The sequence below is a fragment of the Pleurodeles waltl genome, chromosome 1_1, assembly GCF_031143425.1.
Source record: "Pleurodeles waltl isolate 20211129_DDA chromosome 1_1, aPleWal1.hap1.20221129, whole genome shotgun sequence".
Taxonomy (NCBI): Eukaryota; Metazoa; Chordata; class Amphibia; order Caudata; family Salamandridae; genus Pleurodeles; species Pleurodeles waltl.
The window spans coordinates 49,121,513-49,136,866 of NC_090436.1; the positions used below are offsets into that span (position 1 = coordinate 49,121,513).

At 43.9% G+C, this 15,354-nt stretch overlaps 1 protein-coding gene across 3 annotated transcripts in view; it reads right to left on the bottom strand.

The window, feature by feature from the left end:
* The window catches only part of LOC138261031 (protein CD300H-like), a 157,338-nt gene that overhangs the window by 40,957 nt on the left and 101,027 nt on the right, over positions 1-15,354 (bottom strand). For all 3 annotated transcript variants that reach the window (XM_069209757.1, XM_069209681.1, XM_069209842.1), the window contains one exon: positions 2,291-2,400. In XM_069209757.1, the coding sequence (XP_069065858.1) occupies positions 2,291-2,400 (110 nt within the window). The remainder of the gene's footprint in view (positions 1-2,290; positions 2,401-15,354) is intronic.

Sequence of the window (15,354 nt, forward strand, 5' to 3'; positions counted from 1 at the left end):
GTTACTCCTTAACAACGATAAAGGGTAGTCAGTCCACCGAAATATAAATCCCATCATAGCTTAATCAGGACCAAAATTTTCATTGTTGGTAGACATTATGTTGTGCTACTGAAGGGCAGTTTTCTTTCTTAATAAGCCTGTGTTTTTAGAGCACAGCAGCCACTATTGTATCATTGTGATAAAACTTTCACATTCACAAAAAGCAAGATAAATCGCTCTATGATGAGATGCATCGTGTGTTTAATGTAACCCTGTTGCAAAGGGTCCCTCCAGTAATGGGATGTTGTGTTTTTTTAAGGAGAATTAAGTCATGAGTGAGATATGTTGCTCCCTGTCATCCTTGTAGGTGAGCCAAAGAATGTATTTAATTAACCTAGGGACTGTTAGAAACACACACATAGGTTCCTAATACTTGTGAAACTATAATACTGTCCTACATGCATTACAAAGTGGAAGTGGAGCCGGTCAGTAAAGGACAAGATGTGTCTATTCAGCAGGTGCACCCTAACCTTTGACCTTTCTACCAGGCACCAGACATCTCTCAAGAATATGTTCCTGGTCCTTGAAACCACTTCGTTTGCAGTTGAGACCGGAAGTAACAAAAAATAACTTGAAATATACCGAGTTCCCCTTTCTGGGAACCAATTTACCAACAGTTTTACATTCTCACATTCACCACATTTTTATGCAACACCCTTCGCTGACACAAGCGCTGCTAAAGTTTGTTTTTTCTTTTTAAGATCCGTTTTCTATTTGTCTTCGGCCAATGAAAACCATTATGTTTTCAATGAGGATGTATTTCATATTTAAATAGTTATTGCATGTTTTTAGTCTAAATTCAAAACCTTGCGGCAGATTTATGGAAAGTGGCACTGCACCGATTGTAGCGCCACTTTCCCTGCGCCCCTTAGCGCCCCCCTGCCGCCACCATGTGTGTGTCATATTCAAAAATATGGCGCACCATGGAGCAAGGTAGGGGGCAATGGCGTCATTCAATGTGACGGGGGAACGCACCCTTTGCATACATTATGCCTGGTGCAGGCATAATGTAGCGCAAAGGGTTACAGAGCGGTGCAATGCATGCATTGCGGCACTCTGTAAATACGGCGCTGGGATTTAGGCCTCGTTGGGCCATATTAACATAAAAAATAATGACGCTAATGTGGCGCAAGGTGGCGCTAGGGGCTCATAAATATGCCCCCTTGACTTTTTACATTACATTTTGTAAGCCCATTTCGTAAACTCATTATGTAAGCTCATTTTGTAAGCTCACTATGTAAGCTCTGTGGCTGTGTCTATCTGAAACAGGTCTCTCAGTCTGTGGGACGCACCAGCTGGACACATAGAAATGTGCCTTGGAAGACACAGTAAGATGACTTGTTGAAGGAAGAGGGTCTGCCAAGCCAGCAGAGCAGCACACACTTTTTATGGCCAGTTTTCCCATTTCAGCTCCTTTTGGTACCTCCGTGTTTCATGCTTTTTATACCTGATGCTCGTGTTCAGAGTTAGCACCTGTCAGGGTCAGACTGGCTATAGGGATATCTGGCAGTGCCAGATGGGTTGGTCTCAAGGATCAGTGTGTGGGCTATTTTTGTGGGTGTTCATGGGCCTTTTTGTGGTCTGGTGGGCTGGTTTTTACAGCTGATTTCCCCGACATTACCACAAACACTGATGCAGCAAGCTCAAATGCATGCAGTCTCCCTACATAGAAAAGTACTTATACAGCTTGGGTAATATATTTTTATGACAACGAAGTCTCTTCACACGTGGTGGAGACTCCGCATATAAAATGATAGGGCTTTCCTACCTTTTTATGTCTGAAGCCATCACCACGAGTGCGGAGACTCCACAGTGGTAAAGATACTGCTCATAAAATATGTTTGTGAATAGCAACAAATTGTAAGTTTCCAATTTGAAAGTGAATCAATCCCTGCATCTTTAATCTCAAATAAAAAAAAGTGTATTAACACCGCTGCATCAATTTAATCCAGAATATTTCTTGCAAAATAGGACTGGCACAAATGAAATAAATGTGCTGCTGCTCCTATATCTATGGTCTAGTTAAACAAAAAAGACAAAACAATAACTAGGGCGCTTTTCAAACAAGCAGATGATATGTGACATGTTTAACAACCATACTGAGTGCACCTCAATAGCTCTAAAAGCTAAAATGCACTTGTTGGTACAAGATCTGCACCTGGCGCCTCACTCATTCTAGCTACCACTTCATTAGCAGGGGGTGACCTTCTCCCGTCACTTGAGCACTGACAGTAGAAGCTTCAAGATTTACCTTTCTTCTTGTTCCTCTGTGATCTGATCAGAAGCACTGCAGCCAGCAACAAAATAATGAGCAGAAAGGCACCAGCTGGAAGTAGGTAGTGCAAAATCCAATCAGAGGACCTACAAAAAGAACCAGAGTGTTTTAAAGATAATGTTGGATTACCATGTTTAAAAAAATATACATTTTGCTCATCATCATCATCATACCTTTATTTTGATCTCCAGGGTCCTAAAAGTACCATGAACATAAAAAGACATAAACATGTGGTACATGCAGAAATCTGCAAACTCTTCAATGCTTGTTGAGTGTTGGTAATAGAAGGCTGCATGTAGAACATAGAATGTAGAGATAGGATAGAGAATGTAGAATGAGGAACGACAAACAAGTGACGGTTGGGAGAGTCAATTGTACCTAATTCTTGAGGGGTGAAGTGCCTTACATAAATTCTCTGTGTTTACTTAGCAAACTTTGGATTTGGAACTTTTGTTACCTTGTTCCACTGGCGACGAGAGAGGGACATTATGGAGGGGGTGAAGGCACCTCATTGTCAGGAAGGTTTCAAACTTGGTGAGCTGCAGCGCTGGTGGTGGTTTCGCACTGGAACTGCCATGGAGAGTGAAGGTGTGGAGCAGTGTTCTGGAGCAGTTGCTGTTTTGCGGTGTCAGCATGAGCGATCAGCGCTCTGGGTGTTCTGCAATGCTTGCTAGACTATGATCTGTGACAGGGGGCAGGAGGAGTGCAGGAGATCTGAGCCGCACGATGGTGGAGAACCATCTCATGACGTCGTGAACGTTCAAAGAAACAAGGGAGATTCCCCTAAGATCTCATGTAAGGCAGTGAGTGTGCCACCATTTGGAGTAATTGGGCTGCGTTGGATGCAATGTTACCGTAGAGAAATTGATATGTAAAGCAAGGCAGATCTCTTCAGGGAAAAACATAAATCAGCGTGCATGCCACCATTTTGAGTCGGAAAATTACGGAACAAGTAAAACGAGTGCAGTTCAGCGGGAGCACAAATTTGTCTATTACGGTGACAGACACACCTATTTGCGGTAAAGTGACAAACTGTATGCACTTCAGAAGTAAAGTGCTTTTTGCCTCTTTTGATAACAAGCACACACGTTTGCAACGAATTGGCAAGGTTAACGGGTGTGTTTCAGAAATTGACAACATTCTGTGACAGGCACATCTACCTGACAGAAAGAACAATGTGAGAAAACAAATAAGTGGTAAGTGGCAAATGGAAAAGTCATATAGTTGAAAAAGTTATATACAGTTTCAAGCATTACGGTGACAGGCACACCATAACATTCAAACCTGTATTTCACTGTGAAAAAAGTTAATAGTTAATCGGAGTCTCACAAGAAGTCAAATGTCACATCCCTGTTGCTGGTTCTTTAGCACCCTGGTAGGTAGAATTATCAGAAGCATTTGTATTAATTGCTCATATTAGTTGCTGAAATAAGTTAAACCATGTTAATGGTTTATTGTAAAACTCAACCAATGCACATTGTTCAGGGCCATTTGTAGGAAAGTACCATCTTGCCTGGCATGTTACCCCCATTTTTCACTGTATATATGTTGTTTTAGTTGTATGTGTCACTGGGACCCTGCCACACAGGGCCCCAGTGCTCATAAGTGTGCCTGACTGTGTTACCTGTGTAGTGACTAACTGTCTCACTGAGGCTCTGCTAACCAGAACCTCAGTGGTTATGCTCTCTCATTTCTTTCAAATTGTCACTAACAGGCTAGTGACCAATTTTACCAATTTACATTGGCTTACTGGAACACCCTTATAATTCCCTAGTATATGGTACTGAGGTACCCAGGGTATTGGGGTTCCAGGGGATCCCTACGGGCTGCAGCATTTCTTCTGCCACCCATAGGGAGCCCATGCAAATGCTTCTGCAGGACTGCATAGCTTGGGGGGGTTTGAGCTTTTTGCCTTCTCCCCATTCTCGAACAGCTGCGGGCAGCACCGCTGAGGAGTGTGTGGCTGCAGTGGTGCCTCTTCCTTTGTTAGCGGATGCCTGCAGATGGCACTGGCTGCAGTGGGTGCTGTTGGCTGTTCTACATCTTGGAGGTTTCACAATGACTTTCAGGATCTTTGCAGCTGCAGTAGGTACCAGTTGTGTTTTTATCTACATCCTGGTTCTTTGCAATACCAAGTACAATGTTTACTGAGGGGCTTAAGTGACTGCTGGGCACGGTATTCCTACAGTCTTGAGTCCAAGGTTGGGGCTGATTGAACAGAGTAGGAACAGCAGCAGGAGCACTGCTCTAGTTAACTAGCAGTTGCTGGTTGGCACCACTTAGATGAGAATGAGTTGGATGGCGGTTGCACAAAGTGTGCACCTGCAGTGAATGTTTTTGGATTTTTTTAGCCCTAATTAAACCTGTCAAGTTGAATGACGGTGGTTGTGTAACAGTGCTCCTTCTTGCTTTCTTTAGTTTGTCAGTGACTTGGACTTGTCACCTCATGATTATGCACACTTACTACAAATGAGTCAGTTCCCGCCAGAGTGCTTATTTACAAATTTGAGGCCTTGTGTAGTGTAACTGATGGTCATGTAAAGCTCCTCAATGCCTTTGTTACATAGGAAATGACTCTGTTACTTACTAGTAATCTTCATTACTCTGAGTTATAGGCTTCCTCGTCACAGTCCTGACCTTTGAGCACCCTGTGTTTGGGGCACAGCATTCACCCATAGAAATAAATCCCCACTAAAAATGGTAACCTGACGGGATGTTCCTGTCACATTGGAAAAATAAGGTTGGGGTGAACCCAAACAACATCTTGTTATATGCAACAATCTTAAAAACCAACCAACTACTTTAAATGAGATATCAGTTATGAGACCCATCATTTTGCCCATTACTCATTTGATTTTTTTTCCATCCTCCAACTGTCATGGGTGAGAGGGAGGAATTTACAGGACTGTGAGGATGAAGACTATGACTTGGAGTAATGAAGATTACCTGTAAGTAACTGAGTCATTACCTTCCTCCTCAGTCTTCCTTGTCACAATTCTGACCTTTCGAGCGTATACCAAAGCCCTTGACGAAAAAATAAAACTACACCAATAAAGATACAAAGACAACTTTTATTTTAGATGTAAATAAATCACTGAACTGCAGTAAGAATGACCAAACCAAAATCCACAGAAAATACCTCCCCCATCTTCAACTTACAATAGAAGATAAAGGCATGAGGGGAAGATGATGTAGCTGCTGCTGCACAAATGGCCTCAAAGAGGCACCCTTACAAGATGCCCATGAGGAATCAACTCCCCTGGTTGAGAACCCCTGACTATAGCAGGAATAGAAATCGCTGAGTGAAGATAAGCAATAGAAATGGCAGACCTAACCCATGGAGAAAGAGTCACATTAGTAGGGCAATCACCTTGCTTGGCCACTCCAAAAGTAACAAAAAGAAAACCTACCTGACAAAATGAGGCAGTTCTTTCCAGATAAATAACAAGAGCCCTTGTTAGATCCAGAGTATGTAACAAAACGTCCGCTTCTGTAGAAGGGGAAGGAAAAAAAGAAGGGAGCATAATATCCTGAGCCAAATGGAGTAGGAAAGGAACCTTCAGAGGGAAAGCAGGGTCAGGGCAAAGGACCACTTTTCCTGGAAACAACCTGAAATAAGAAGGATGAGAAAGAAATGCACCTAGCTCCCCCAGATGCCCGCCTGAATTGCCACTATGAAAGAAACCTTAAGGGTCAGATATTCCAGGAATACCATAGAAAGTGGTTCAAATGTTAAGGCATTATTAACTTGTGGTAGATCCCATTGCGGAACAGGAGAGAAAACCACCGGTCTCTTTAGGTAGAAACTCCAAAGGAGGCAAAAGGCCAAGGACCAAAAGGGAGAAGAGAGGCTCCCCTGATAGCCTTGATTGCTGTCCACTGGTTATGCAGATTAGAAACTGATAGCACCTTGAAGAATCCATCACACCAGAACACTACAATAGTAACCCATTCACAGGAATCTGGAGATCCCCTTTGACAAACACGAGATAGAAAAAATGTTTCCAGTGCCTCTAATAAACACAACGAGTGCTGACCTTGTGAGAATTCTGAATTGAAAGGGCAAAAAACTTACTATCATCCTCCTTTCAATTTCCAAACCACCAATGCTAGCTTGCTGAGAGAACTCTGAGACAGATGAGGAAACCTGAGAGGAGAAGGGGGCATTGGAAACCTCCAAGGAGGAGCAATGGCCAGACTGTGCATTAGGGACACCATGGCTGTCGATTTCAAAATGTGACTACCAACAGCACCAGCATGCTCTCCCTCCTGATTGTCACTAAAATCCTGCTGGGAAGGGTAAAGGGAGGAAAGAAATAAAGCAGGCCCTAAGGTGAGGGGAATCTCATTGTGTCCACCCTCCAAGCCTCCCAGCAAGGAAAAAGGGAGCAGAACTTCAGTAGAAAGGCATCCTGCAGGAAGTCAAAGAGGTCTAGCCTCAGAACCCCAAACCTCTCCATAATCTGCTGGAAAATCAAAGTCGACAGGGACATAGACACCGAGGAAGGAAGTTGATGACTCACCCATTCTCTCTCCCCGGAAGATAAACCGCTGTGAGACCCAGTAGGTTGTCTGCCACCCAAGTACCTTTCTGATCTCCCAAAAGCATTAGAAGAGGGGAAACACTCTCCCCAATGAGTTTGATAGGCTTGAGTCACTTGATTGTCTGCACTGATTTGAACAATCGTGTTCTTGAGAAGAGAAGGAAAGTGCAAAGCTTTGAAAACTGCTTCTTGCTCTTTCCAATTTGAAGTCATCCAGCTCTCTGAGGTTGACCAAACTCCCTAAGAAGACAGAATCTCCAGAGTAGGTCCCAAACTCTAAGGGCTTGTATCGGTCACCAGGGACAAAGGCATCAGAGGATTCAAGGGCACTTCCTTTGCAAGGTTATTTGGCTGTAACCACCACTGAAGTTGCACAGCAATTTTGGCTGTTACTGGAGCCAATCCATCATAATCCTGGGTCATTGGGTTCCAGTGCATTGGCAGGTGGTAAACCAGATGGAAGAGATGCCTGTGAGCCAAAGGAACCAGGAAAAGGTATGCAGACATGTCCCTCTAAACCCTCAAAAAGTCCCTTGCTGAAGCTGACTGAGCCTGCAGGCGATTTCAAAGTGGAGTCATGAGGTGTTATTGACACACAGAAGGAAGAAAAACCCTTCCCATCTTTGTGTTGAAGATTACCCGTATGAACAGGAGTTCCTTAAATAAGAATGAGATGGGACGTGTTGAGATTCGCAATAAACACATGGTTCTCCAGGCAACCTCAAACCAACTCCACTGATTCTTGGTCCTTAGGGAAAAATGAGGTGGAAATGAAAGTACCCTCATACAATGTAAAAGTCCCACTAGAGGAGCCAGAGTTTTAGTGAAGACCCCGGGGCCCAAAGCAAGACAAAGGAAAGCACACAATATTGGAAATCCTGCCCTAATGCAAAAAATCTCAAAAACCTCTGTGAAAGTGGACAAATTGCGATTTGGAAATAGGATTCCAAAAGATCCAAAGAAGCCAGAAACGACCCAGAAGATATGTGGTAAAATATTCTGCAAACTCACCATCTTGAACTTTTGGTAAGCAACACAGGAATTCACTGGTTTCAGATCTAGCACTGGGTAATAATCCACTGCTGCTTTCTGAACAAGGAACATCAGAGAGTAACAGCCCTGGCTGATCAATGACATCTTTTGTACAAACAGAAGAGAACCCTCTGATTCGACCTCCCATTCTCCGATATTCATGCTTTTGAAGTGGAACTAGCAGGGGTGGAGCTTGCTGATTGCTACTGGGGTTTATCAGAGAAAGAAGTGCCACGGTCTCGTCCCCTCCCTTGAAAGGATAGAGCCTACCCCTTCCCAGCCATAGAAGAATTCCAAAAGCGCACATAAAGGAAAATCCCCAACTTCTAGCTGGAGGTCTCAGAGGTGTCAGAAACCTATGGTCTTCTACATACTTCTTTACCAACTCCTCTGGTTGAGGGCCTAAAAGTTTCACTCCTATATAGGGCAGATTAGAAAAGAGTACTTTCTGGGAGTACTCCGCCTTCCATGACCTCATCCCTATGTGGTGCCCAGCCAAGATAATGGACCTAGAAATGGCTGCTGCCGCTGACATGGAATAGAAGATAATATCTGATAGGAAGTGAACCTGTTGCTTCATAATAGATAGCCTACAGTTAATTTCCTCCCCCTGAGGAATTTCTTCTGATAAGGCCCGAACATGATTCAGGAGGGACTGAACAACATAAGTGGCATAAGCTCCTGCTCTGATTGAAAAGTTCCAGGCTGAATAGGTTCTTTGGGCTGCACTGTCTACTTTTTAATCAACCTGGTTGCTTGCAGCGGTGTTTTCAGAAAAAATGGAGCAAATGGAATCAAGGCATGCCATAGGATAATCCACTTTCACCTAAGGAGGAAACTCATTTTGGAAGCTTCTTAGCAAATATTGATGGTATTGAGAGAGAAAATCCTCCTCGCCTGGAAGATTTACTGTAGAAAAGGGTAAATTATCCATTAAATAGGTCATTGCTTCCTTCAACTTAGGCCCCTTTACCATGTATCCCCTTCATTTCTCATCCAAACCATTAGAATCTTGTTCAAGCTGGATGGACTGCGTTGAGATCCAAGGTGCCCCCCTCATCACCTAATGGACATTCAAGTCCTTTCCAACAGTCTGATGTGATGAAGCTGGGGCTGCCAGAGTATCTAACTCTAAGCCAGACTCTGAAGAATACCTCAGTTTTTAGGTTTCGCCTGCTCAGCGCTTATGAAATCTATTGCATTAAATACATCTTAAAGAGGGCTCATGTCCCGTCCCCTTGCTTTATTTGGTTCCTGTACTTGTCACTTACTTTTCCACCATTTCCATTGGCTGTAGCACTGTTTTCTTGCATTTACCAATGATGTTTGCGCTTGTTCCTTGTGTGCTTTTGTCTTATCAGTCTCCCATGCCCCAAGTACTAATTTACAACTGCCTGGTGTCGCTTTGATGTGTGAACTTTTTTTTCACTTTGATTGCAGCACAGCATTTATTGATTACCTTTATTTTATTTTCACTTCACTCAACGCATTCCTGGAAGGTGCAATGACTCCTTTTGAGCATTTTGTTGACCGCCTCTCACAATAATTACACGCATTTAAAGAAAGAAGATATGTGTGTTTCCTTCTTATGGAATCTGACTATGGTTTATTTATTACTGTGCCGTGGTGGGACTGATTTTAAACATTTTGTTGACTTTCACTGAAAAGAACTGCACGCATTTAAAGCGTCAAAGTTAGTTTTTTTTTAGTGAACACAAGCGGTATTTCATTTACTTTTACACAGTCCTTTTAACATTTGATTTTTGCTTGTTTGGGAATCTGAGTACGATTTCTTTATTACTGGGGCAAACAGATTGGCATTTTTTTTATTTCCTGAGACAAGCAGTGCACGCATTTCATGTGACATTTTACCCAGATGTGTTTTTTTTTTTTTTTTTACCAAAGATTGTTTTCCATTAGAACAACTGCACGTATTTAAAGCGTGATTTTTCATAGTTCTACTGTACTGGTTTTAACAAAAGTTTGCTTTGTTTTTTGCCATTTTCATATTCTCCTTACATTTAACTTTTTCTTACATCATCACATTTATTATATTCAACTACATGTCGGCTATTCGGATTTAATACAAACTCTTCTTCAAACACGCACTTCCTTCTTATCTAAGTTTCAGGCAGGAAATTCCTGTTGGCATCACTTTACTATATGCTAAGTTACAGTACTTCACGCTCTGCGCAAGACAGTTAGACCCATATTTATACTTTTTGACGCAAACTTGCGGTAGCAAAGGTTTGCTTCAAAAAGTATATTTATGGATTGTCGCTAGCCGGCGCTAAGGCCCAGTTAGGGTCAAAATTCCTGACGCTAACCACGTTGGGGAGTCGTGGGGGAAAATGGAGATTGTGCGTGATAGAATGGCGCTAGTCAGGTTAGAGTCAGAAAACTGACGCTAACCTGATTAGCGCAATTCTATCTATGCACAACTGCCATAGAGCTGACTCCTGTCTTAGAAAAGACAGGAGTCATGCCCCCCAGCCCAATGGCCATGCCCAGGGGACAAATGTTCCCTGGGCATGGCTTTTGGGCACAGTGGCATGTAGTAGTAAAAATACTTACCTGGACTTACCTGGGATGGGTCCCCCCATCCTTAGGTGACCTCCAGGTGTGGGTGCGGGTGGGTGGAGGTGTCCCTGGGGGCAGGGAAGGGCACCTGTGGGCTGTTTCCATGGTCTCTCACCATGGAAAAAGGCCCACAGGTCCCCTAATGCCTGCCCATACCCAGGCATTAAATAATGGCGTTACGCAGGCTTAGTGTTATTATTTAAGGCCCTCCTCCTTCTGTGTGTGAATTCAGCATGGGAGGATAAATATGGCGCTAGTGCCATAGCGTGGGTTTTTGCCTGGGAACTCCTACCTTGCAGCTCATTGTCGCAAGGTAGTTTGCCGCAAGCAAAAACCGACGCAAACTCCATAACTTTGGCACTAGAAGTGTCTAGCGCCAAAGTATAAATATGGAGTTAGGTTTGCGCTGAATTAGGGTTAAAAAAAAATGACACTCATTCGGTGCAAACCGATTATAAATATGGGCCTTATTGTGGAGACGTTGTTCTCATTCATAAAACATAACATCTCTTCACAGTGAGGAGACAGGCACATTGTAACACACAACAAAATATCTTTTGTTCCCACAGAGACTGCTCATCTGAAAGAAGTGTAAATGTTCAGGACGGGTTAATTTGCAAAGGGAGCGCAGAAGCTTGTATTGGCTTTTATTAATAGAATCATTTGAAGCTTTCTGATAACAGACATTTACCTTTTTGGAGTTGTGTTAAAAAAAGTTACTAACTGGCCTGTGAAGTGTGAGCTTTTTAAAAGGAGGTAACACATGCCCTACCACCAAAATGACTTCAGGTGTATCTGTGATCTACCCAAATAATTTCCACTGCCACTGCTTCCCTGAAAGAAATACATGTAGGAAAGTAGCCTCTTTCTAGCTTGGTTACCCCCACATTTTGGCCTGTTTGTCAGGGTGTTTGACTGTGTTCACTGGGATCCTGCTAACCAGGACCCCAGTGACTATACTCTCTTCTATAAAATTTGATTACTGGTGACATTTCATCCCACAATTGGCATCCTGGTGCCCCCATGTAAGCCCCTACTATATGGTACCTAGGTACCCTGGGCATTAGGGTTCCAGGGGATCCCTATGGGCTGCAGAAGTTATTCTGCAACCCATAGGGAGCCCATGCAAAGGGTTCTGCAGGTCTGCCATTGCAGTCTGTTTGAACCGGGAGCAGGCATCCGTTTTCACTATAAGTCACTGCACCAGGTTACTATAAGTCACCCCTATTGTAGGCCCTCTCAGCCCAGTGGGCAGGGTGCATGTACCTGTGTGTGAGGTCGCCCCTCCACTAGGAGAGGTACCCCCACAAACCCCAGACCCATTTTCCTGGACTTTGTGAGTGCAGGGACGCCATTTTACACGTGTGCTAGACATAGGTCACTACCTATCTTCAGCTACATAATGGTAACTCCGAACCTAGGCATGTTTGGTATCAAACATGTTCGAATCATACCCCAATAGTACTGGTTGTATGACTCCATGCCCTCTGGGGGCTCCTTAGAGGAACCCCAGCATTGCTGCCACAGCCTTCTGAGGGTTTCCAGGCAGCCCAGGCTGCTGCCACCTCACAGACAGGTTTCTACCCTCCTGTTGTTGAGCAGCTCAAGCCCAGGCAGCAGAACAAAGGATTTCCTTTGGGAGAGGGGTGTTACACCCTCCACCCTTGGAAATACATGTTACATGGCTTGGGAGGGATAGCCTCCCCAAGCCACTGGTATGCTTTGAAGGGCACATTTGGTGCCTTCTGTGGATAAACCAGTCTACACTGGCTAAGGGACCTCCAGTCCCTACTCTGGTGTGAAACTGGACAATGGAAAGGGGAGTGACCACTCCCCTGTCCATCACCACCCCAGGGGTGGTGCCCAGAGCTCCTCCAGAGGGTCTCTGGGTTCTGCCATCTTCAATCCAGGGTTGGCAAGAAGCTCTGGGAGCATCTGAGTGGCCAGGTCAGGCAGGAGACGTCAGAACTCCCTCCTGATAAGTGGTCACCCAGATATGTGACCAATCCTCCTTTAGGGGTTATTTAGAGTCTCTCCTTTGGGTGGTTCCTCAGATTCGGCTTGCAAGATTCCAGCTGGATTTGTCTACATCCCTTACTATGACTTCTGACCAAAGAAACTGCATCTGGACTCTCCAGGACCCGACAATCTGCAACAAAGACGAAGACTTTGCCTGAAATATTGTTTCTCCGGCTCCTTCCAGCTTTTGCAACATTTCTCTGGTCATGCATCCTCTAAGGACAGCCCATCTTCAGTCTGCACAGGAAAGAAGAAGGAATCTCCCTTGGAGTGAAGGAGTTGCTCCCCTACATCTGCAGGCACCAACAGCAATGGCGACCTGCTGCGTGGATCCCCTCTCCTGCTGAGCTGTGTGGATCCTGCAACACCAGTGGTGGTTGGAAGTGGTCCAACTTGGGTGGAGGTAAGCCTTGCCTTCTCACACAAGACAGTACCCCAATGCACCGTGTCCTTTGCAGTCGCCAAGGCTTCTTGCCACTTCTCCCAAGGGTCTTCAGTCTTCGTATAACTCCAGCTCCCAACTCTCTGAGTGACTCTCCTGCAGCATGGGACTTCTTTTCGGAGTGCTGTATGGGCTCCATTTGCACCTTCTGTGGGTCCCCATCATATGGGACTCCTGTGTGTGCTGCATGTGGTTCGTGGGCTCTCTGCGATACTGTGGGTCCCCTCTGGCTCTCCCGCCTGAGTTGAGCCCTTCTAGGCCTTGCTGGTCCCCAGCAACACCACTTTCTGCCAACTGTGAGTTTTGCCTGTGCCAAGGCTTGTTGGAATCTGGACATGCAAACCTGACTGCAATCTTCCTTCCAGCCTGGGACATCACCTGCATCCTCCAGAAACTCGACTCCAGCTCCAGGGCTGCAGTGCTGACTTTACTTCTGCACTGTTGACCAACTCCTGCAATCCTCAGCTTGGAGCCCCACTGGAGTCTGCTGTGTCTTCTGGACTTGGTCCCCTCTTTCCACAGGTCTTGGTCTTCAGGAATCCACCATTGGTTTCTTGCAGTCGTCTCTGGGATTTGCAATTCTCTTCTTTTCATCTAAGTGGGTGTTCTGGGGAAATTCCAGTAATTTCCTCCTGCTTTCCTGATTGCTGGGGAGTGTTGTGGTACTTACCTTTATGCTTTCCTGGTACCCCCAGCAACACTCTAGACACTCCTCTTACCTGGGTGGGTGTGACACTCTTGCATTCCATTTGGTTAGTATATGGTTTGTGCTACCCCTAGGTCCACTATTCTCTAATGTGTTTTACACTATTTGCACTGTTTTCTAACTATTCTTATGCCTATTTCTGACAACTAGTGTATATAAGTTGTATATTACTTACCTCCTAAGGGAGTATTGCCTCTTTAGTAACTTTGATGTTGTGTTACCATATTAAAGTACCTTTATTGTTGTAACACTGAGTGTATGTGCTGTGTAACTACAGTGGTATTGCATGAGCTTTGCAAGTCTTCTAGATAAGCTTCAGCTGCTCAGCTACAGCTACCCCTAGAGAGCCCAGCTTCTAGACACTGCCTGCATTTCACTAATAGGGGATAACTAGACCTGGTATAAGGTGTAAGTACAATAGTTATCCCCCCACACACCAGGCCAGCTCCCTACAATATAAATGTGCACAACAGGTTAATCTGCATATATAAAGGGAGCGCGGAGGCTCGTATTATCTTTAATAATGATTAGAATCACTCTGCGCCATTTTAGCATTCTTCTCCATGTACACGTGGGATCCAATGGTCAGAAGCAAATTAGAAAAGTAAAACAGTGATTCCTTCACCTTCACAAGGCAGTAGGTGGTGATACATACACTTAACACACAGCCCACCGCGCACATGTTTTAATGCTGCTCGTCTCTTTCATCTATGTGAATGTCCAGTTTTGCTAATTAAATGCCTTTACAGTATGCACTCAGCAGCACCTTCTAATTTAATATTCAGATACCATCTTCCCTGTTTTTCAGTGTGAGGGTGGGTTGGGTGTGAGGTATAAGTGGCATTTATTCTTCTAATATATAAAATCTGGGTACTTTTCAAAAGGGGTTTTAGGCCCTCATTTATATTGTAGCAAAAACGCTTCAATGGACAGAAAAGGCCCAGAATGACTTCAATACCAAGCTCATTGGTTGCAGACAATTCCAGGCGTCCACTATAAAAGTGCAGGCCATGTTTGGTGAGCACAACTGGGTTGATGTTTGAAAGGCAATCACTACTCCTACAGAATAAAAGGCCATTTTCAATAATTGTGCATGTGGGGTCCAACAGTCAAAGCCATGTTTGAAAAGTAAAACAGTGATTCCTTCACCTTCATAATGCAGTAGGTGCTCATTCAAAAATTTTACATTTATTATCCATTTGTTTTTTCTGATCAAAACACAATTACCAAAGCACACCTTTCAGTACAACTTTCTAATTTTAGTTTTTTCAAATGTACAAAAACAGCACTTACGCTAACCTACAATGCTTTTCCATCCTCCTTGTATCTGTTCTCCCCATAACTGCATCAAGTTCGAACCCAGAACACATAATTTTATCATAGTACTACCACATATACCTAATCATACCACTTTCTAATAAAATAAGTAATTCAGCACAATGTATGGCCTTTCTTAAAAAACAAAAGACTAACACTTCAAAAAACTTTCAATGATGTATATAACACAACTACTCACCAAACTACAATTTACAACAAAAAAACAACTTATTATTAATCACACAGGCAAAACCAAATGCATTCACTAATGCGGGTTCTAGAAGGCTTTCCCCTCCATGCCTGCAATTACCAAACAAATGCCAACATGGGTAAAAGCTCATTGCCTTAAAAGACCAATAAACTTTCATGTTTTCTTGTTGCCTAGCAACAGACCTGCGTA